This window comes from Hydractinia symbiolongicarpus, chromosome 12 (genome assembly GCF_029227915.1).
Source record: "Hydractinia symbiolongicarpus strain clone_291-10 chromosome 12, HSymV2.1, whole genome shotgun sequence".
Classification (NCBI taxonomy): Eukaryota; Metazoa; Cnidaria; class Hydrozoa; order Anthoathecata; family Hydractiniidae; genus Hydractinia; species Hydractinia symbiolongicarpus.
The window spans coordinates 10,897,899-10,920,677 of NC_079886.1; the positions used below are offsets into that span (position 1 = coordinate 10,897,899).

The 22,779-nt window shown below is 39.8% G+C and overlaps 1 protein-coding gene across 1 annotated transcript; it reads right to left on the minus strand.

Annotated features, from left to right (window-relative positions):
• Positions 1-15,965: 15,965 nt before the first annotated feature.
• Positions 15,966-22,090, minus strand: LOC130621677 (CDK5 regulatory subunit-associated protein 3-like). Its single transcript, XM_057437007.1, has 14 exons — positions 21,942-22,090; positions 21,567-21,698; positions 21,292-21,392; positions 21,160-21,208; positions 20,989-21,077; positions 20,478-20,567; positions 20,034-20,170; positions 19,641-19,824; positions 18,819-18,966; positions 18,557-18,651; positions 17,831-17,899; positions 17,370-17,506; positions 16,454-16,625; positions 15,966-16,084 (listed from the first exon to the last, which is right to left on the minus strand). Exons 1-14 carry the CDS (start codon positions 21,991-21,993, stop codon positions 16,013-16,015), a joined length of 1,527 nt encoding a protein of 508 aa, XP_057292990.1. The 5' UTR covers positions 21,994-22,090; the 3' UTR covers positions 15,966-16,012.
• Positions 22,091-22,779: the final 689 nt, after the last annotated feature.

The window sequence follows — 22,779 nt, forward strand, 5'->3', positions numbered from 1 at the left end:
TGGTTATATATATAACAGGGAAAAATTAGTAAGATTTTTCAGGCCTAGTATAAGTATAAGTATAAGTAAGAGTTCATTTCCTGAGAACATAACTAATTACAAAAACAAAATGTTCTACTAAAAAAGGAACTTTAATTAGACAAATTGCTAAAAAACTTTAAGCAAGCTGGAGACCATCACACTAGTTAAATAACTGATCCATGGATTAGTTATCCTTGTATTATATGATCATCATTATATGTTTAGAATTTTCCATTATAAATAAATAAATACGCTAGACTGAAAAGACTATTTATGTCAAGTGGAGAGGTTTTGTTCAGAATTTGGTTAACTAGAGTTACATTACAGATTTTGGTGGTATCAAAAATATCAAGAAGGTTAAGATGCTTTAGTAGAGGTTTGGAGGGTTGATTAAAGTCAGCAAAGGTGATGAGCCAGACCGCTATTTTTTGGAGTTTAAAGATTTGATCAGTATGGATGTTATGGGTTATACACCAAACTTCGAAGGAATAAGAAGGTAAGGAAAAGAGTAGTATACAGAGAGGAGTATCTTTAAGGAAACATAGTGACGGAGTTTGGAAATTGCTCCATTACTTCTGGAAAGTTTGGTAGCTAAGTTTTTTATATGAAATGACTAATTTAAGTGAGAGTCGATAATAACCCCAAGATACTTAACACAAGTGGAAAAGTATAGTTTTTTGCCATTTAGTTTAAGTCTAACATCATAGCTGATTGATTTATTGGGATGCCTGAAAAGAATAACCTCGGTTTTGGCAACGTTAAGTGCAATTTTATTTGCATTTAACCGCTGGTATAGAAGTTTTAGATCAATATTTACTCTTTTCTTAATGGTTTACGAAGTTGTGAATAGTCATGAATAGCGTGGGATCGCACATGCGCGCCTCTTCACACACCTAAAAGAAACTTGGAAGTGCGATGTCTTTCACCCCTCAGGACATGTGTGGAGAGCGATTCACAAAATAGAAAATCAACAGTTTTTGATAATGTTAAAATGAAAATTATTTGCAGTTGATAAGACTTTGAATTTGTACCATTTTGTACAACATTCTTTCATTTGTGCATGTCGCACAAATGAAGGAATGTTGGCTCCTCAAAGAGAAACCCCCCACCCCTTTTGTCTAAAAATTTTAACATTCGTTATTCACAGAATGATTTACCTGAATAGGTTAGATTGGGAAATTCAGGGATAAATTTCAGAGATAAATTTCAGTTGGGAAATAGCTATTTAACGGCACAAGGGTCCCGATAAGCCACATACGCCATAAAAAGTGCGAGCGTTTTCGGGCGAGTTTGGTATTTGGAAAAAAAATCAAGTATTTGCCCGGAAAACCCCTGCCTTTATATATGCAGGCGTTTGCGGCTTATCGTCACCCTCTTTTAACGGCTACTGACAAACCTGGATTACACCCTGCTGTGCTGATGTTAGCAACATTTTTGTGGCTATAGATAGATAGATGTGCATATTTTACATGGCTAGCCTCACAAAAATATTGAGGGATATACCCTGTCTATTATTTCCAGGAGAGGTCATGGCTTAGATGGAGAGTCCTAGTGTATTTAATGCTCATTTTGAGCTACGCAGACCCAATTAGGGCCAGTGCTCTACTAGACAACTCTCGGCAACATCCAAGGGTCCACACAGTGTGCTATCTTTCGAATTTCCCGCACATAGCTTGGGTTAACCCGGGGCTACAGTAACATTCACTCGCTCATGTTGAATCGCCGTCAAGAGGAATCGAACCCCAGTCTCCTACACAGAGTACGAAAAATATAACCACTAATCTATGGCACCACAATGCAATGAAGAAAGGAAAATCATCTAGCCAGTTTAGAGCCCACTAGAGCGCATGACCTGGTGTGTATGTAGCTAGCTAGCTAGCTTATTTTATTTATTTATTTTACAGATTGGTTGAAATACTCCTTATAGCTAGCTATAGCTTAGCATCTGAGTAAAAGTCATATAGCTAGCTAGCTAGCTTAGCTAGCTATATAGCTATACACACAAAACAAAAATATCGTTTATAGTTACAAGAAACAAGTTATCTGGCATTCAATATCTGTGTCCGCTTATACCACAGTTACAGAGTCAAGGAAATGGAACTCAACCAAATATTTTTAATCGACAACATGATAAATTAACGTGTTTTCTTCCTCTACTTCTTCGTTCTTTTCTAGCATTGACAGCTGCAATTATGGATTCAAAACAGTTCGACCCAGGCCCCCTCTATTAAAAAATAAGGGGGACAGAGAAGAAGGGATTTTAGTATCTAGTAAAAGTCCGCGTTATTTCGTCCCTGTACTTCTTTCCCGTGTTAAACAAAATGGCTTTTGTAAGCCTGTTTGTAACGTAACTACCACTACATTATCCGATCAAAGCAATTTGGAAACACGTATACAAACATCAGCATCGTCATTGTTCTTTGGGAAAGGATCTTAACATTATAGAAAAACGCAAAGCAGTTTTTTATTTCTATTTATCGATAACATATGGCTGCTATCTGGTAATTTAAACCACGAAATTTGGGTGATGGATCTAAGTAAAGCCATGCTTTGTTAAAATCATATTTTATTTGCTGCAATTTATATACCCAGGGATAGCCTCTTCAGTTTCTATATTCATACTGTTATCATTGAGACGGGGGTTCTACTGCATGTTAAAGCTCCAATGTGAGCTACCAAGTCGTGCAAGCATAGCAACTAGACGACTCGACGAAATATATCATTACTATTCTCATACTGCAAGGTCACAAAGATTCACACTTCTCGTCTGTTATGACTGCCGAAAACGAAAACTCTCTAAACCATACCAGACAAGCTCTTTTTCTCCTTTGACCACCGTTTGCCATTAACATCAAACTTAGAAAAAGTCGAACGACAGCAATTTTTAGGCTAAGAAAGTACACTTTTTTAATAAACATATAGATACCGTATCGTAATTATAATTACTGTATTTTTGACATATATAACACCATAATCAAAATAAAGTCTTCTCTACTCGAATAAACGCTCAGGGTAATCCTACAATCCCCCAATAAATATAAACTGCTTTTTCCAGCTGCCCCTTATCCCCTAATTCAGAGTTGCTCCAAGCGACTCTTCACAGAGTCTCAACTTTGGGATGGGGGAGGGGGATCTTAGAACATAATGCCTTTGAAAATAACTTTATTGGGGGATCCATAAACGCCACTTCCGACTGATTGCCTCACCCGAATAAAACGCCCAGGTCGGGTATTAAAAATAAATAAAAGCACAGGGATTATCTTTGATAAGTTTAAAATAAAAAACTGACTGTTAACTAGCGCCTTGAAAAAGAGTCTTACCGAAACGATGAAATGGAGACTCGCGAGATGAGTTAATGGCTGATAACAAAGTACAAGTTGATCCAAATCTTTGCACTTGTTGTATTTAATTAATTTTCTGTCTTCCATGTTTTATATCCACGTAATTGACACATTCATTTTTATCACGCAAAAAGACATTTACTGATATTACCCGGTATAAAATATTCTAACCGACTAGGTCCTAACGTCAGATTGACTGTTAGCGTACACTTTTTGGTGTGCGAGTCTTCCCAAAAAGATATTGCTAAAAACACTTCATTCTGTGTGAAAAATGATGTGGTAGAATGACAAAAATAGTATTAAGGCCCTTCACTACTCACTTGCATGTATAACAATTATACTCTGACGCCCTTTTTTCAAAAAAATCGAAATCTCCAACACCTACTGTCGGCAACGTTGTTGAAATTGGTCACTGCCCGTAGGGAACACACGTATTGGTTTAGCCTTTCGTTGCAACGGTGGCGACGGTCTTTACGAAAATTTCATCACACTGGATTCGAGTTGCTTGAAATTGCTTACTCCACTGGAGAAAATTTGCATGATAATCTTTCTGTTGATGATAAACAACTTGTGCACATCATCAAGCGAATGCATTTTATTTAAAAAAAGAACACCTCAGATTATTTAAGAATAGTCAATGAGATTTTTGAAGTATACAGAAGGTTTTAACAACCTTAAACACATTCCTTTAAAACTCCTATTGGAATAAAGAAATGCATACTCCCTGGGTCGACTCGCCCATGCTTTGTGTCAGAGCTTTTTTGACTTTTTTTTCATCTTACTTAACTGCCTTTGCAGTTTTGAAACCAGCTAGGGTAGGGGGTCATTATAAGTACAGTAACACTGCTTTGACACTTTTCAACGCAAAACCGTCGCTAAAAAAACAATCCACACCTTAAAAATATCTGTGACGTCACAGATTCTTTCGTACCTCAAATGAGTAAAAAAATCTGCTGACATCAGCAAAAATTAACCCATGCACGGCAACGCTTAAAAAACATCTGCGCATGCGCGAAAAACTTCAACGACATCTGACAAATCCGAAAGTGCTATCATGCGCCAGTTGAGTAGGGGAAATTCCCTACTCAAAGTTCTGTCCACTTTAGAAAAAATCCGAAAGTCCAAAATGTGTATATAGTAAAGAGAATTGAGTTGGTTTAGGAATGCAATTAGCAAAGTATACAGCACTGTATCAGCGCCAGTAGTAACAACTCGCAACGCTCTTGCTGATCGATTGCAGAGTGTGCAGGATAGTGTTACTTTTTATTATAATAGGGCAAAGGAACAAATTTTGAGAGGGACAACGCTTTATGATGAGGTGTAACGGGAAGCACAGGAAGACTACTACGGCACGGAGGACATACAAGGCAACCACACAGGTACTGAAGACATTGAGCATCTGTTTCCACAAAAAAATAAGAAAGTCACAGGTATTGAAGATATCCAACATGGAGAATCAACAAAAATTTGAACCAACCACTAACGGATGCGATCATGCGAAAAATCACGCCTCATAGACATGCGCGTTAATGCTGTGTAGAGTTTCAGCTGTGATATTCACCAAGGTAGACGTGGTGTATCTTTATATCACAAAAGTAAGAGCTCCAGGTCGCAATCAAGCATCGCTGAAATCGAAGCTTTTATAGAACAATGTGAAATGAAGCGTCTTGATCTGGAAGATGATGAATTTTGGAGTAAGGCATATTTACCACCAGCCAGAACCACCGAGACCCCAGGAGCATATGAAGGTAAAATCGTCTTCGATCATGTACAGATCAAGATTATAAGCACACGTGAGCCTCTGTTGGGGTGCGGACCCCTTCCAGATTGCCTGCGAAAGAAGAGGTGAGTCTACAGCTTAGATAAGGAAGATGAACGAACGGACAATTTATGCTTTTGGAGATGCCTTGCCGTACACTACTGTGTGGAGAGAAAGCAGCGCGAGAAGCATATCACGCAAGAATCCCTCAAACTAGCTCGCTAGTGCTATGAGGACTCCAAGCTAAAACATAATGATGTGCGTCCTACGAAGCTTGTAGATTTCGAGGATATAGCGAGGCACTTCAAGATCAACATCAGAGTCTTTGAGCCCAAGACATACTCTGAAAAGGCACCACGGCGGCTCGTCTATGGGCAAAAAGCACACATCTACCGGTACTTTGTGGAGCAAATTGCCAAAGACGATAGCGAAAAGATCAATGTGGCAAAGAAAGACAACGACTACATGTCCCTTACAACCTCGAGGTTCAAATTTCTCGATATCAAGAATTTTCTTGTACCTGGCATGAGCTATGACAGTTGGTGCAAGTCTTTGGAATGTAAGCTTGAAAAGCTCGTGTTTCCATATGAATGGTTGTCAAACTACGACAAGTTGAGCCATGTCGGCCCCGTTGAGCACGAGGTCTTCCATAGTAGTCTTAGTGGAAAAAACACGCTATCTCCTGAAGAGTATGAAACATTTCGCGGAGAGTTTTACAAGCGAGGCTGCGTCACTATGATGGACTGGTTGCGCGAGTACAATCTAGCCGACGTGGAACCGTTCATTGAAGCCGTGGACAAGACAAGGCTACAGTATTACGACGATGACATAGACATTTTGAAGGATGCGGTAAGCATCCCAGGTGTGTCGATGCGCTACGTCTTGAACAAGTCTCTACGGCTGAGCCCCAAGTTAGAGCTCTACGCCCCAGGAGAGCCTTGTAAGCATAAGTGTAAAGAAGACTACTTCAACAAGAAGTGCAAGGCTTGCAATGAGGTTCAAGCATCATGCACAGAGTGCACGAAAAATGAGGCCTACGAGCTCTTGCAGACGGGGATGGTCGGTGGCCCCGCGATTGTAGGTACCACGAGAGGGACGTGATGGGTATCAGATCTCACATTTACAAGCAGCCAAACAAATGCAAGACCATTCTAGGGTACGACGCGAACATGCTCTACCTGAATACCCTGCTGGAAGACTTTCCGTGTGGGGAGGAAAAGATGATCAAGGTGCCTACACCGACATCGGCGCACAATCTCGAGATACTGACGCGAGGTGTTCAAAATGGATCGCTCTTCGGCTTTGCGCAAGTCGATATCGAGTTACCTCTGGAACTGTATGACAAATTCAGCGAGATGGCTCCGCTATTTGTGGTCAAGGAGATACCCGACAATCAAATCCATGAGCACATGCAAGAGTACTTGACAACTACGGGGCGCAAGCGTGTTTCAGGTACGTGTAAGCTACTAGGGTTGATGAAAGCTGAAAAGATCTTGTTGTATTCGCCCGTACTGAAATGGTACGTTGACCATGGATTGAAAGTGACTGCTTTTCACCAGTTCATCAAATACACTCGAGGTAAGCCATTTGCATGGTTTCCGAAAGAGATTGCGGATGCACGACGACAAGCAGATAAAGACCCTGACAAGCGTATTGCGGGAGATACAGCCAAGTTGAAGGGGAACTCGTTCTACGGCAAGATGATGGAAGATCTGGCGAGGCACGCGAGTACTATGTTTACCAGAGATGAAAGGAAGGTCGATGCAGCGATGAGATGCCCGTATCTACCTCGAAGACCTTGAAGAGATAGGAGATGCGTAAGAGATCAGAGAAGGTAAGCACAAGGTCAGTATCGATAGAGCTTACCAATGTGGTATAGCCGTCTATCAGCTGGCGAAGTTGTGCATGCTCGCATTCTACTATGACTTCCTGGACAAGTACGTAGACCGTCGAGACCTTGAGTATTGCTACATGGATACGGACTCGGCGTATTTTGCCATCTCTGGAGAAGAGTTGCGAGATGTCGTACACCTTGAACTGCTCGACGAGTACGCCAAAGACGTGAAAAACTGGCTTGTCACCGATAAGTACTCGAGTCGAACGGGAGGGATATTCAAAGCGGAATTCATCGGGTATCAGATGATTGCCCTGACAGCCAAGTGCTATTTCGTCGAAGGGAAAGAGGGAACAAAATTTTCGTGTAAAGGGATGTTAAAGAAGCAGAATGCGGTGACTTGGTCTAGGTACATGATCACGTTAAAGGGGAGTTTAGACACTGCGAAAAACGTAGGTTTCCGGGTGCACAACCAGGGGATAATCACGTACGAGCAGAACAAGCTGGGACTCTCACCGTTCTACGATAAGCGGAAGGTACTCGAGGATGGTATACATACGGTGCCTTTGGAATTGTAAGTCGCGTTGAATAGATTTGTGTTTTAAATTTTCTCACAACTTTGAGTCACGCCTCATCAGTATGAAGCGGTAGCAACAAGATCAAACTCATTTGCCTCATCTATTCAGAATTGATAAACATTTTTGAATAATCAAGAGGTTTTCTGTATGATGCGTAAATGAGCTAACCGGTTATTTTCACACAGGTAATACTCAAGGTGATACTGAATAGCTATATACGAAGCTCGATATATAGTAAACTTGTGGTAGCAGGCTTAGACTTGGCTGAAGGGTACGGATGTGCGGGCAAGACCATGCCTTACCTGTAGGCGGCTGTATCGCCCCGGTTTCTACCACACACTGTGCCAGTCGGGAATAATTGTGCCAAATGCCGGTTAATAAAAAATGTCAATGTGCAGGAACGGCCTCTGAAAGTTTACACTTAAAAAGGTGTGTTCAATAATGCGTAGTACGGCACGACATTCTGTATAGAGTATCAAGAGCAAGTGCGCTAAGCCTGCAAAGCAGGACAGCACTGAAAAATATCTCGGAGATGGAAAACAAAAGGCTCTGAGTGGGATACTCGCAGAATCAAAAACCCTCTGGGCTCAAACGCCCAGAGGGTTCCCTTACGAGGGTTTTGTTTTGAAGAATAAACATTCTGAGCGAAATATGTTTTGGAATAATTCTTCCGTACGTCTTGATCGTGCTCTGCTTTTTGAGGTATAGAAAGCTTCTAATAAAGATGTCTGCAATCTCAGAAATATTTGATGAAGTAGATACACCAGCAGAAGCTTTTGAACATCGCGAAAAACCTATCGACAAGACGCCAAACAAGGCAGTCGAGAAAGCGTATACGGAATTCGTTCAACGTAAGATCCACGAGAAAGGTGGAAAGACCGCCAAGGCACTCTCCTCGCACGCCATTAGCATGTACGCGAAGGCTGTAGGGAACGTTGTTCAACTCGATAGTGCTGAGGGTCTGAGAAAGGATATCGAGGAAGACCCAATCATCAAGGACTCCATGGCCGATTTGGGGATCCTTGTGTATTTCGCCTTCGGGAAATTTCTAGCTCCACTGTTAGTCGCTGCACACACCGTGAATCACACCACTCAGCTCACGAAAAAGGAAAACGATGGTCGAGAAGAAAAGAGTTAAAAGAAATGAGTGACGAGTCTACTAATCCAGTTCTAACCAAGAAGAAGAACGAAGGCCGTGTTGCGCAAACAAGGCTGGTATAAACGTTCCCTAATGCCTCCGAAATAACTGTCCAGCGAAAAAGCCGTGTTTGTCGTGGAGGACAAACACGGCTTTGAATGAAATGATAGACATTGTCAAAGATCCACACATGGCAAACTTTACTGGGCCGACAAGCTGCGGGAAAACCCAGCGTGTCCTGGACTTGCTTGAGAACGATTATAAGCGACACTACTACAACAAAGTGATACTATGCCCTACCATACAGTGGAATAGCACATACCTTGAAAGATCTTCGCTATGGAAATATGAATATGTCTTTCTGATAGACCCCAAGGATCAGCTCTTCGAATGAATAGGAAAATTGTCGTCGTTGATGCACAAGAGTTGGTCTCTGACGAGACTAGTAGCATCTGGGTGAAAAAGCTTTACACTATCGACAAAAATTTAAACAACACCAAGACTGCCATGATCGGTATGAAACCTTCGAAGGCGATCAAGCTAGATGAAGTCCCACTTACGAAAGGCGATCCTGAAGAAAAGGCGAAGCACGAAATTCCATCACCTGAGGATGGTCTCTATCTCTATCTATTGCAGCCAGGAGAAGAGCATGGTGATGCGAGAAAACGTGCAACGGACGCCTGGTGGAGCAAGACACCGTATAGACTCGATCGTATAGTAGCGGGTAGCCGTCTGTTGTACTATCTTGATCGCCTAGCGGCTCCACAGTAACACCAAGGTGGATCGCCTAGCGGCTCTCCGGGAGCACCCAAAAGAAGCTTTGTGTGTTTGTGAAGATATGAGACATCAATTCATTGTGGATGGATATAGGATCGACTTGTACTTCCCAAAGTACAGATTAGCTATCAAATGTAATGAATTTGGACATGCTGATAGAGATATAGGTTATGAGGTAAAGACACAAAAACATATCGAGCAAGCCTTGCGATGCACCTTTATACGATATAACCCTGATGCCCCCAACTTCTCCATTTTTCACATCATTAACAAAATTTATCGTCGTATTAGGCATTCCAACCAAAACATGTTTTACTGACAAAACCTGGCGTTTACACCTTCCCCTGAGGTGTGTTTTGTATAGATTCGTCTATACAAAAGTCGTAGTTGGACCATTTTGCTCCAATAAAGATGTCTTCTCAACTTACTCTGTTTAACGCCGTTTCGCCTAGCAGGTCAACAGCAATGGGGAACACAGTTCCAGGAGCATCTGCTGGAGCCATCGAGACTTTATTCGATGAGCACTCGCAACCTCATTTCAAGAGTGCTGATCTCGGGAGATTCTTAGGGATAGGTGATATAAAAGCAACATACAGAGACTTGGAAACCACACCTCGTCGTGGTATCATAGGGGATGCGGCAGCCGTACCCCTCAAGGAAGGTCAAAATTGGCACGATGCCTTCGTCACATTCGACGGTGCTTTAGAGATTGTGCATCGTTCTAGAAAACCGAAGGCAGCACAGCTTACCAGATGGCTTGCGAGAAAAGGCGTCGAAAAATTACAAGATGAGGTTAGGGAGCAGCGCGAGCTAATTGAAGAAAAAGATACGGTCCTGGCGCTCCTTGAAGATGACCTTGATGACAGGGATAGACAACTTATGGTGCTGGAGGACGATCTTGAGGAAAAAGATCGACAACTTGCAGTACAGAGCCAGGAAAATACAAGGCTTCGAGAAAGGTTTGTACTACATGCGCGGGATCCAAGGAAAGACAATGTGATCATAATCCATCGGAAGCATACCGTGCAGGACGACGACGAGTACCACCATCTTCCGTACTACTGTGCGCGTGTTCAAAGACGTGTTATTCCCACCAAAAGGAGATGATTAAGTGACAACTTTCCAAATTCCGAAGAGATTGTAGTAATAGACAATCCTAATTGTATACACGCATTCAATAGATTCGAAGAGGAAGGGAACGTGGAGCACTTCAGGCTTATCAACCTTACTCGCGATGATTTGTACGATCTAGGTGTTTCACCACTAGAAGACTAGGCCGTAAGCATGCAGACTTTTTGTGACTCTTGTGAGTCAAAAAAACAGTTGGTGATATTCGCCAAATGTTTCAAGGCGTCGAAACCACGCCACGGATCACGCTTGTAGGGGGAGGGGGTCTAAACCCCTCCCTTATGGAAGGTCAAAATTGGCACGAGCCCATGGGACACATTACACGTTCACCACTCTTTGACATGCTCTGAAGTACTTCAACGTCATCTGGAATCAGCATCAATTCCTCTGACACAAAGCTTCTTTCGGGTGCTCCCGGAGAGCCGCTAGGCGATCCACCTTGGCGTTACTGCGGAGCTGCTAGGCGATCAAGATAGTACAACAGACGGCTACCCGCTACTATAAGATCGAGTCTATACGGTTTCTTGTTCCACCAGGCGTCCGTTGCACGTCTTCTCGCATCACCATGCTCTTCTCCTGGCTGCAATAGATAGAGATAGAGACCATCCTCAGGTAGTGGGTTTTCGTGCCTCGCCTTTTCTTGAGGATCTTCAAAGGTTTTATACCGATCATGGCAGTCTTGGTGTTGTTTAAATTTTTGACGATAGTGTAAAGTTTTTCACCCAGATGCTACTAGTCTCGTCAGAAACCAACTCTTGTGCATCCTGAGGTTTGAAGAGCCTCTCCGCAAGCACCTTGTTATGTGACACGACAAAGACCGTGAAAGTATGGTGGTACTTGGTGGTTGCCCGCTTAATCACGACCCCTTTGCTTTCTAACAGCTTCGTCACGTCTGACTTGAACTCTGACCCGTTGTCGCACTGAAAAATCTTCGGATAGCGGAGAGGTCCCGCTTTATAAATGTCCTCGATCATCGCCACCTTGTATCTCGAAGCTACATCGATGCCTGTGAGAATGTATTTGTACACGTTGCCGTAGACTTTGTCATGTACAAGATGTCAAACTGGGTGCATCTTGTTTGGTTCCGTGATTGTAAAATGGGGATAGTTGATGTGTTTTTGCCCTCGAATATGTCGGAGCCACAGGAGTTGTCGAGACAGCCAGTGAGTGACCTTCCTTTTGGATAGTCCGCTCTGCTCAGCGAGCAATTTAACGGCTTTTCGCGCAACCCAGAGATACTCTGGATTGTAGTAAATTTTACTTAGTTTTTCCGCCTCCTTCTCTGTAGGGATATGTGTTACTCCTTTTGACATCTTTATTAGATGTCAAAAACGTTCTATCGCGATCTTGAGCAACGCAGAGCTACGCGCTTTGCCACACAGTTCCAACTTTACATGTACTTGTACGCTGCAAACCCGAGAGGGGCTAAGGATCCAACAATAAACGTCACCTCTCCGTCTTGTTGTTGCTTGGAAGGTGTGTAAAAATCGGATAGTTTTGGAGCTTTTTCGATTGTTGCGATATAGTACTCCCTCATGCCTTCACCGAGCTCCTTCAAGCTCTCTCCAGCTTGCCTTTTCAGCTCTCGTTGATGGTTATACCAATCGATCTTTGCCTGCCGATCCCTCACCCACTGTTGCTGAGCTGCTTGAAGTTGTTCATTCGCTTTATCGTGCCGTTTCCGTTCTTCTTTACCATGGCCTGACAGCTTACTGAATAGAAAGTTTGATCCAGAAAATACTAATGCAGTAATCCCCTCACCTGCTAAAAGAACACCGATAGTTGCCATTTACTTGAACCATGTTCCGCGTTGCTACTGCGTGTGCTGCTAGCGAAGTGCTACTGCGTGTGCTGACGCTGAGTCGCAAGGCGATCTGCGACTTTTTTAGTACTCCACACTGAAATCTAACATCCAGAATGTTCAATTGGGCGTCCTGCAGCAAATACACATAACAGCGGATATCCCCAGTTCCATCGGCTTTCTTTGTCATATGCAACGTTATACCGTCTGACAATCTCTGTAATGGCCTTCCAGAACCGTGCAGGTTGTGGTCAGGTGATGCTCGAAAATCAACAAACAGAGCGTATCTTTCCGTGAAGAACTGCCCAATCGTCACCATACAATCGTGACTGCCGAATAAGTTTACGATCTGCTCGAGGTGATCTTTTGGGAGCATCGCGTGTGAGTAGAGCTCATTAGGCTCCCCCTCGACAGTGATCGAGATTTTTTTGATCTTTGGGTTATAAAACACCTCGTTAGCGCTCGAGTACGCTTTCACTTTTCCAGGGTATACAAAGAGCAGTAAAACGCATTTCAAACTTTTTGCAGGGGTGTCGATTTGCACATTGTAGCTGGTATCAGCCTTTTTCATGGTGACAACCTTACTTTGCAGTACTCTTTCAAAGGGTAGCGCGAGACGGCTGTACCGCGACAACATAGCGCTAGCGAGACCCTCGTGGTTGACCTTGTCAAAGTGCGATATTAGTGATCTTGTACGCGGCATCCGGTGCTTTAGCCGCGGTATTTCCAACAGCTGCTGTGCCTCTATCTTTGATAACGTCACCATACGATGCAAAATGTAGGACAAACTGCAACCTGTCGTAAAGCTCTGCCTGGTAGAACGGCAAGTCTCTCGTCAGTTGGTTCTTTCCTTTCATTGCCAGCATCGCTTTAATCTCCGCTTAGGGATTGAGCTTAGTTCCGAACATATTACTCATGCTTTATTATTAGCTGATTTTTGTTTCAAATAAATGCAATGCCGATTAATCCAATATACGAAGGAGACGACTTTACACCAGAGGAAAACATTCCAGAGGAGGATGGATCTTTCAGTAGGCCTGAGGAGCGAAGGCTAACGCGGCCCGTCCAGCCTGATGCCAATTTAACGCCAGAAGAGCAGGGTCAACAAGATGCAACAACAAGGCAGAGGGAAGACCTACTAAAATCAAAGGTCGACGATCTTTACGAACACCTTGGTGAGGAGCTGGGGCAGCCAATCGCGAGATATTACAACGAGTTTGAGGCATGAGGAAACCAGCTTCTTTTTGATGGCATAGAGATCACGAAAAGGAATGGTGAATTGAGGAGAGTTGCCGAGATACAGAGGAGGTTAGGTATAAATCCCTTCCGAGCCATGGGTTTACCGAATATACTACACCAAACAAAGGCAGTAAAGCGATGGCTCAGAAACTCCTTAACGAGATTGTTCACGTTGAAGAAAAGGCCGATGATATCGAAATGATGCCGCTGCTCGAGAACGTCCTTGATGAAACGGAGAGCCTTATGGAAGAGACTCTCCTGGGCGGCAGCGAACCCTTCACAAAGCGTGAAAGAAGAGGGCTCAACGTTGAGCTTCAAACGCTAAGGGGTAACCTGAAGCCTGAAGCACTTGAAAAGCAAGATGATCTTCTACGACAGCGAGATCGCCAAAGCAGAAGCCGAGGTGAAAAGGCTTGAGATGAAGAAAGCTACACCTGGAGTGCTATCACAGTCTGCGACTCTATCTGAGGAACAGCAAACTATCTGGAACGATGACATTGCCAAGGCTAGGGAAAATCTAGAACGACTCCAAGATCAAAAGGAAGCAGTACGAGAAGCACACGGTTTACTATCACCCGACACTCAGAGCCAACTGAAAGCAATTAAGGAAACGCTGATGAAAATCACAGAAGGCGATAAGTCTCTGGTTGAAAAGCATAGAATCTTGTTCAAGGAGTAAGGGATTGCTATAGCAAGCATCGTCTCGGCTGTTGGTCTACTGATTTCCATCATCGTACTCGTAGTTACAGGTGGCGGTTCCGCAACAGGCGCAGGCGGAAATGCCGCAGGGAAGGGCTTTTTGCAAAAAGAGCTGGAAAGGCTTGGAAATTTTTTGAAATACCTGGCAGGTAAGGCAGGTGTGGCGCTACCGGGGATTATTGGCACGGTTGTCTCGTTTTTTTTTAGAGTGGCAGCAAAAATTGTCGAATACGCAGCCAAACACCTCTACATGACAATCGCTGCTGCCGTCGCTTTTGTTGTGGCCTACGTTGGAAAGAGGGGGAAATCGTAGATCGCGAAGATCGAGTCTAATTTGTTGATCAACAGATTAGACCTATTTTTTGAGCCAGATGTAGGCAATGATTAGCCCTACCCCCATTGTAATCAAGGTAGCTTTGTTGTCATCATGCTTACCTCTCTCAAGGGGGTGTGGCAAACGCACCCCACCCTTTCCAAGGGGTAGGGTGGTATCCTTCCCTAGAATATCTTGCCTTGGTGCTTGATGTTTAGTCGACTCCCTAGCCTTTCCAAGGGGGTAGTCGCGTTAATCTTCGGGTTAACACCGATAGAGAAATACTCCCTGCTGATGAGAATTTTGTTCGTGAAATTCACAACATTTCCAATATGAAGGCTCATGTCACTGGGAATCATATAGACGCCATGAGCAACACTAAAATCTACCTTGGACCGCGCATATTTCAGCACATTTTGAAATTCGGCAATTTCCTTACCCGTGTCGCTAGGTCTAATTAGCAGGTCCTCAAATGTCGTCAGGTACAGGCGGTGAGCATCAATTGCGCTGCCAATGACTCCAGATCTTGCATTTGCCTGGCTTTCGAGAATTAGGTAGGCATAGAAGAGCACGCTTTGGGATAACCGTTCAATACCAATACGTGTGAGGCCCCGGGATTTTTCAATGATCCAGCGACTCCACGAGTCCTCGTCAAGATAGCTGGGGCCTGAACCAGGATAATCTTTGCGATAAAGTTGCCAACTACTGAAGATGGTTTCCTTCCTCCACTCCTGCTCACCGCCGGGTACTCCAAACTCGCGAGCCAGTTGCTGGAGTTTTTGTTTGTTGAAGGGGTTGTTTAGACGTCGAAATCTAACTGAGCCCGGTAGAGAAATGTCAAGCTCCGATAGAATTTTACGGATTTGGAAATAGGCGTGAAATCGATATATGGCACGAACCATAGGCAACTCGGAGGTAAGATGCTGCATGGAAATGCCACAAGCAGATGTTGCACAGTAGGTAGCAAAATTAAGTTGAGTGGACCAGAGACTGTAAGGGTGGCTGTTCCACTACTTCACTAGACCGCTAGTGCCAGAATGGAATTCATAGTCGACAAAGATATCTGGAAATTTAACCCTGAACGAGGACCCTTAAGCATCAATAACGATGTTCTGCACTGAAAGGTCATCCCCTTAAGCCTCTCCAAATATCTCCCATTTGTTTCTTTTCAATGGTGTTACACTATACAACGAGCTACCATTGAATATTTGTAAAATTGAAAATTTTAATTTGTTTAAGAAAAACGTATTCCCGCGGTAATACCCATCAAGCAATATTCCATTTCATCACCATGTCACGGATAAAAAATCTCTCCGTATGGTTTAGAAGACATAAAATTTGATAGTGAAATATTCTCTTAAATTAAATAACTGTAAAAATTTATTTATATTGTGTTGATTTCACCCATAACATTCACCTTCCGATTTTTATATCGTCGCGATATTTCTTCTTCAATCTAAAAACAGACGAAGACATGCATGCACAGCCTTTCTATCACAAAATTTAAACAAGCAATTAACACAATGTTAACAGATTGTCAAATTTCTGAGAAGCATTGACCGGAAAGATTTTTCTAGCTGATTAAGATTAAGTCGTTAAAGAATAAACGAATTTAAATATTCTGTACTTGAAAAGAAATCCACCCAGGGGAAGGGTGGAGGAATAACTGGAATTGGAATGAAATTACATTGCAGTTATATCTTTAGTGATTTCAATGAAATGAAATAAATTCATAAGATATTAACTTTCGCAAATGCTATTTTAAAGATCATTTCGCGGGCTTAGTACCGTTAAAATGTAAGCATTATCAAAATAAAACACATACCTGTTTTTGCAACAATTTGGTCTTTTTCACTAAATTTTCGTGTTTTGGTTCCGTCTCAAATTGAAGTTCTACAGCGTTTTTGTGTCGTTGTTGCAACGCTTCTACCTGATGCAGCAAGTTCTTCGAGATTTTTAATTTCTGTTCTAACGATTCCACAATTCGATCCACATATCTAAACGATGACAACAGATTGGTCAGTTTCGTTTACACGTGTTACATTCAGATGGACGGTGCTTTGCCGCAAAATCTTTTCATATCGTTAAGATTTTAAAACTTTATTGATGTTTTTTTTATATAATTTAAAGTACAAACTCTCTTATTTATTCTTATTATTACATTTGTTTATAATAATTTTCATTTGGCTATTTCTGTTTAACACACTTTTTCAAAACAAAAGCTAACACTAATTATTTCGCAGACATGTTAAAATGGTGATGCCCATATAACCTACCGTTGTGTCGACAAAAAGAAATATCAAAGCTAGCAGTTATGGATTGGATATGATTACCATTTAAAGACTTTTCACGAATTCTAGAAACTTTCCAGGTTCTTTAAATCAATCCAAACGAAACCATCCCCGAGCTTTTGGTTTTTCAAAGTTATTAATACACACCTTGATTTGTTTATGTAGAACTCAAAATAAATATTTTTTTTATTATCTTGTGTGGAAAAACTATCATGATATTGTCAATCTCGTTTTTCGCTTATTTAAAATTTACTCAATTTAATTTTCGCGCACCTTCTAGAAAGAAATATTCCACGTACATCAAATATTCGCGCACCTTCTAGAAAGAAATATTCCACGGACATCAAATATTCGCGCAGCCCAATGCGCAAAAAGTTGTTATTATCGCGCAACCAATTGTTTGCGCATCAGGCCCGCACAAATATTCGTACGCATGATACAAAAGCATACCTCGGTGAGTTTTGGATAAGATAAAGATTCTGCATTTTCATAGTTGTCAGTTCTCGTATAAAAGAAGACACTTTACCCAACATACTTTGCAACTTCTGTTTATTTTGGTATTGTATAATTTCAGGAGCTGATTGTAGCTGAAAACAAAAATCATTTCTAATAATTCATAGTAGTGACGGCACTGTTCCCAGAATGATGAGTGAAAGATATATACAGTGAAATGTATGGGAAAGTATGTACAGTATTCAGACAAAAATATTCAAAAATAAATTAACGCTATATTTTCTTCTTCCATTAAAACTTTAGTCGCCTGAGTTGAAAAATATAACCTAACAAAAAACAAATATTTGAAGAAATCATTTTAAAAGTAACACAGCAAATACATCGCTAGCCCTTCATGTATACAGTCGCGCCCTCTACATTTTTCCCGTCTTACGTAAAGACATACACTAAATCTTTACCTGATTCACAGTAATCATATCCGCTTCGGAGCTCATTTCAATTATTCGTTGCTCTAAAAATGCTTCCACCTTTTAATAAAAATAGGAGAAAATGTTGACACGACTTTTATTTATTTATTTTCTGTTTGGCCATCTTAAGTTGCTTTAAAATACTAATATAGCCTTCAAACAGAATTTTAAAAATAAGTGAAATTAGTTGTTAATTAAAAACCAACGGGGCCGCCCGTCCTTTAAATTCCACGCTATTTCGTGTGCACTTTTTTGTGGGGGAGGGGGGGGACAGACAGACAGAATACGAATATTAATAAGATTAGGGATGTCCGGAATAATTTTATATGCTTATTACTTGTGATACTTGAATAGAAATAAACATTATTATTACAATCGAGAATTGAAAAAGAAGAAATCCACTCTTTCAGTAGATTTAAATCTGTTTTTCATCTCTACTCCTTTTATACGAATCCATAGAAGTTTTTGTCGCAATATTCGCGATATTTTATAGATTTTTTCCCCAAAAAATAATTCTCGCGAATCAATCGAATTTAGAAATTTCCCGGGAATTTATTTTGACGCTCTTGGGCGTAACTAAGGAAATTGAAAATTTTAAATGCAAACAGATTAAGGTGGATTTAGAAAAATAGTGAAAGTTTCTCATTGCGAAACTTTCTGATAAAGTTATAATTTAAACACATCAAATTTGACCGTGCTGAGGCACATTTCACCCACCTCCATCAGCTCGTCAATAAAAACATTCCTCGTTGCTGTGTTTTCTAAAACAGACCGTGCTTCTTCCCCGGTTGCCACTCCGCCTTCTGGATTCTCTGAAAGAAGGAATCAATAGAATATGAATACACCATTTCATATACATAAATACAAAGAAAATAAAACTATTATGTTTTGATCTTACCCCCCGTCGATCATATCAGAGTATTTAGACCTTATTTACAACTCTTACTATAACATATTTATACACAAAAAATATTTTTACCCAGGCCAGCATCTTCAATGGTTATGGCTGATATTGATATGTCGATATTATCTCCATCATTTTCTCCTAGATCTCCATAGTCAATTTCTCCATAATCTATGTCAGCATCTCCATAATCAATCGCACCATCGTCTGCTCCCCAGTCAATCTATGAGTATAAATATTCATTATGCAAAAGCACATTCTTAAAAATGCTCCTTTGGAAAATACCAACCAGGTACTGACCGGTTTTGATATTGTACTGTGAAATTCAGAGCACAAGGTCAGAATTATAGACCAAGTTTGGTCTCTTGAACAAGGGCTTTGTATTTTAGAGTGCAGAATTTAAACTGGTTCGTATCCGTTTTACTAATGACTGTATCCATTTGGAAAATAATTTTTCTGATTTAAACAAAAATTTGAAACCCAACCCAAACTCAACATAAGTCGTCAAAGGAAGAAAAAACACAAGTTTGTTTTTGCTAATATTGGAATTTAAGATTGTTCGATTTTAAACTTTTGCAAGTTCACAAAATAAATTCGAATATTTGTTTATGTGAACTAAAGCAAAAATATAATTTTAGGGGAAAGAATTTTATAATTTTCTTAGTGATGGAAATCTGTTTTTTACTTCTTTCCGTTTTTATGGTACCATTTTAAAAATGGTTTCCAAATTGGTTACTATTGTTCCATACATAAGCCTTAAACCAATCAAATCATCGGATATACTCGTTATAACCACATTTTTGTATGAGTCAGGTGATAAAAGTTTAATAAGAGTCCTAAAATTATGTTACATGCATAATTGGAAAGAAATCAACAAAAAACAGAAATCTCAATTACATCTTCTTGGTCAGCAGTGACATCTTGATCAGATATTTGTGCCATAGCTTCTAAATCAACCTTCTGAATATTTTCTTCCACTTTAGAAGGAACTTCTCCTGTTTTCCACTGATACACTGTCGCATTACCACTGTCTATTACAAATTTCAGCAGCGGTGTAATATCATTTATTTCTGTGGTTTTACTAAAAGACAAGGTGCATTTTAAAATGCAGTAAGATTTCCCGCAAAATCGGTGTAAAGTTGGTTTCCACTGGAAAAAATAGTTGCTTAAATGAAATTTTCAACAATATACCATTTCATTATTATTTTCTTGCCCTGTCTCAATTATCCCACATTTTAGTGTTTGTTTACATGGCTTCACTCTTACATTAGTAGTTCTGAAAATACATACTTGTGGACAACAAATTTGACAAATGAACGATAATATGTTATCACTTCATCTAAACTTTTTACTTTCTCCGCAATTTCCATGAAAATTTCTGGAAGTTTATCCACTAACTGCACCAATTCTTTCCGAGGGTTATCACCCTAAAATAAAGAATCAATAAATCTTGTCATGAGCTATCCCAGAACTATGTAAAATATTCATTTCTTTTTGTTAAATGAATTGAAAAATGAAGTGTATCGAACAAATATTTGCTTTTTTGAACATAAGAAATTCAGAACATAGAGTAAGGTGAAAATAGTTACAAGTGGTTTAATTTTTCAAAACACTTGCTTAAAAGTATGAGTGCATTAATTTTTTTTAAAACGGAACATCAAAACAACTGAACTGAAACCTGCATTTAGCCAGAATCATAAAATTTGTGTGCATTTCTCACAAAAAAAAACTTACTGTGATCCCCATTTGCTTACAGACATGCAGGTATTTGTCTTTGAAAAGCAAAGAGTTCGCTTTGCAATCATTTTCTTTTCTAACACATTCCTACAAAAAAAATTGTAATGTCTCTGTTAATTACTTTAAAAAAACTAGCAAACAAAGCTGTGTATAACAGCCTCTTTCGGGACAAATTGTTGGGTTTTGAAAACATATTTTCTCTAACCAAAATATTTTTAGTATGACTTAAGTATTTAGCATTATAACCTGATGGACACAAAACACCTGTAAGTATGTAAAATTTTGATGATTTGATTGGGTTTTTTTATAGAGCCATATAACTTACAGTTTGGTATAAGTCATTATTAAAATGGTATATACCATAAAAACTTAAACAAAAACTAAAACAGATTTCCAAATAGCATACAAGAAAAAGTGATCAACCTAAGAGAATCTTTTCAATTCACACAAATGATTTAGTGAGTCTTTAAAAATTAAAAAAATATCAGATATATGAGTTATTAATTACCCTTTGTGTTTGCTGGGATTTACCAATTTGTCGTTTTAAAGCTGGTATTTCGAAATTTACATTTCTCATCAGCATGTGTGCAGCTTCAGCTTAATAAAAAAACACTGGTATAATCAACATCAACATGAGATCCTTAGTTAGGTAATATCGATGTAAAAAATTTCACAATACCTAAGTACACATTATCTTGAACATACAGCTGAATAATCTCTTGCCAATCCTGGACAAAAAGTAATCAAATCATGGTAATTTTATCATGTAAAATAATTATTAAATACACTTTTAGACAGGAAAAAGTTTTACCTTCATTCTTTTTGATGAGTACTGTCCAAAGAAATTTGTACTCCCCTCCCCACAGTCTTTTAGTAACTCAATTATTCTTTTACAATGAAAATAATTGATATCTAGAGGCAATGTTCTTTATATAAGAGCAAAATTGAGTTCCTTTCACTTAAAATACATACTGAGTCTATCAACATAACTGTAAACAACTTTGTGAAACAACATTTTAAAAATGGCTGCATAATATTTACTACAAATTTTATGGCTTGAAATCAATGGAAACATATAAAACTTACAGGTTCCAGAAAGCAGGTGAGTGATTTCTTCGTTAGGGGGCATATCTTGTATTGCTGTATTTATTTTCTCCCGGATGGAAGAAGCCTGATCTTGCCATTTTGTGTTGCAGTGGCGTCTATCAATTAACCAATCTAAATGGTAGTTGCTAGCTCAATTCGTAAGTATCACACTAAGACTTCTTTCCATGCTAACTTACAAGAAGTTGGTCACACAATTTTTTTCATAATAAGAAAACGTTCAAGCTATAATCTTAGTTCTAATCAGTGTTTATCGTTTATACATATACCTAGAATTTGCATGATACAATTTATGGAATGCACAATTTAGAAAATCTACAAAGTTTTAAAATAATAATAATAATAATAATAAACTACCTTGAAGCTTGTTATAATATATATCAATTGGTAAATCTTCCTCTCTCACCATAGTGCAATCTACTTTATTTTTAAATAAATAATTTGAATTTTTGATTGTTTTTATAAACACGTTATTTACGCCCCTGAAAGTAGCATCAGCAATAAATGATTGTCAAAAAAGTATTTTTGTTGCATCTGTGAAAACATACAGATCAGCAACACATGCTGAAGTAGATTAAAAAAAACATTTGCAGGAATTCCTTGTTGCAAAGGGAAAGCTAAAGGGAAACCGAACAAAAGAGGATTGCAGCCTTTATAATTCACGTCGGCACAGCGAGGTGAATGCCAAGGTGATTTGAAAAAAAACTAAATTCATGTTGGCACAAATTTTGCTGAGGTTATTTTTTTCTTCACATATGACAATTTTTTTCGAAATTTATAGAATTCTTTAATTGCCTTGAAACTATCGTAAATATAGATGACTTTCATCGTGACGCGTGTTGTTTATAATTTTTCAGCGCATGTGTAAGAATCCCCAAAAAAGTAAACATTGAAAGTCATCTATATACTTATTATAGATAAGTTGCGGCGTAATGTAATGTTTTGATTTTGCATTGAGAACAATGGACATGCGCATGCATGTGCACAGGCAAAAAAAAATCAACAGACTGCAACGATTGAAAAAATTTAGTGTAAAAAAAACTGACACAAAATTGGTAATGTCTCAAACAGAGAAAATAATAGTTGAGAAAAATCAATTCCAATTCATTTTAACCTTATATTTCTGAAAATCTATAAATTAGCATAAAGATTCAATTTGGCTATGTGGTCCTTCTTTTCTTGCCTGTCAGGATGT

Excerpts from the sequence above, each read along its gene's own strand:
- LOC130621677 (XM_057437007.1), bottom strand. The coding sequence starts at position 21,993 with ATGGTGAGAGAGGAAGATTTACCAATTGATATATATTATAACAAGCTT. Across the intron at positions 21,209-21,291 it reads ACTCATCAAAAAGAATGAAG|GATTGGCAAGAGATTATTCA; the intron begins GTAAAACTTTTT and ends CTTTTTGTCCAG. Across the intron at positions 18,652-18,818 it reads CATTGAAGATGCTGGCCTGG|AGAATCCAGAAGGCGGAGTG; the intron begins GTAAAAATATTT and ends TCCTTCTTTCAG.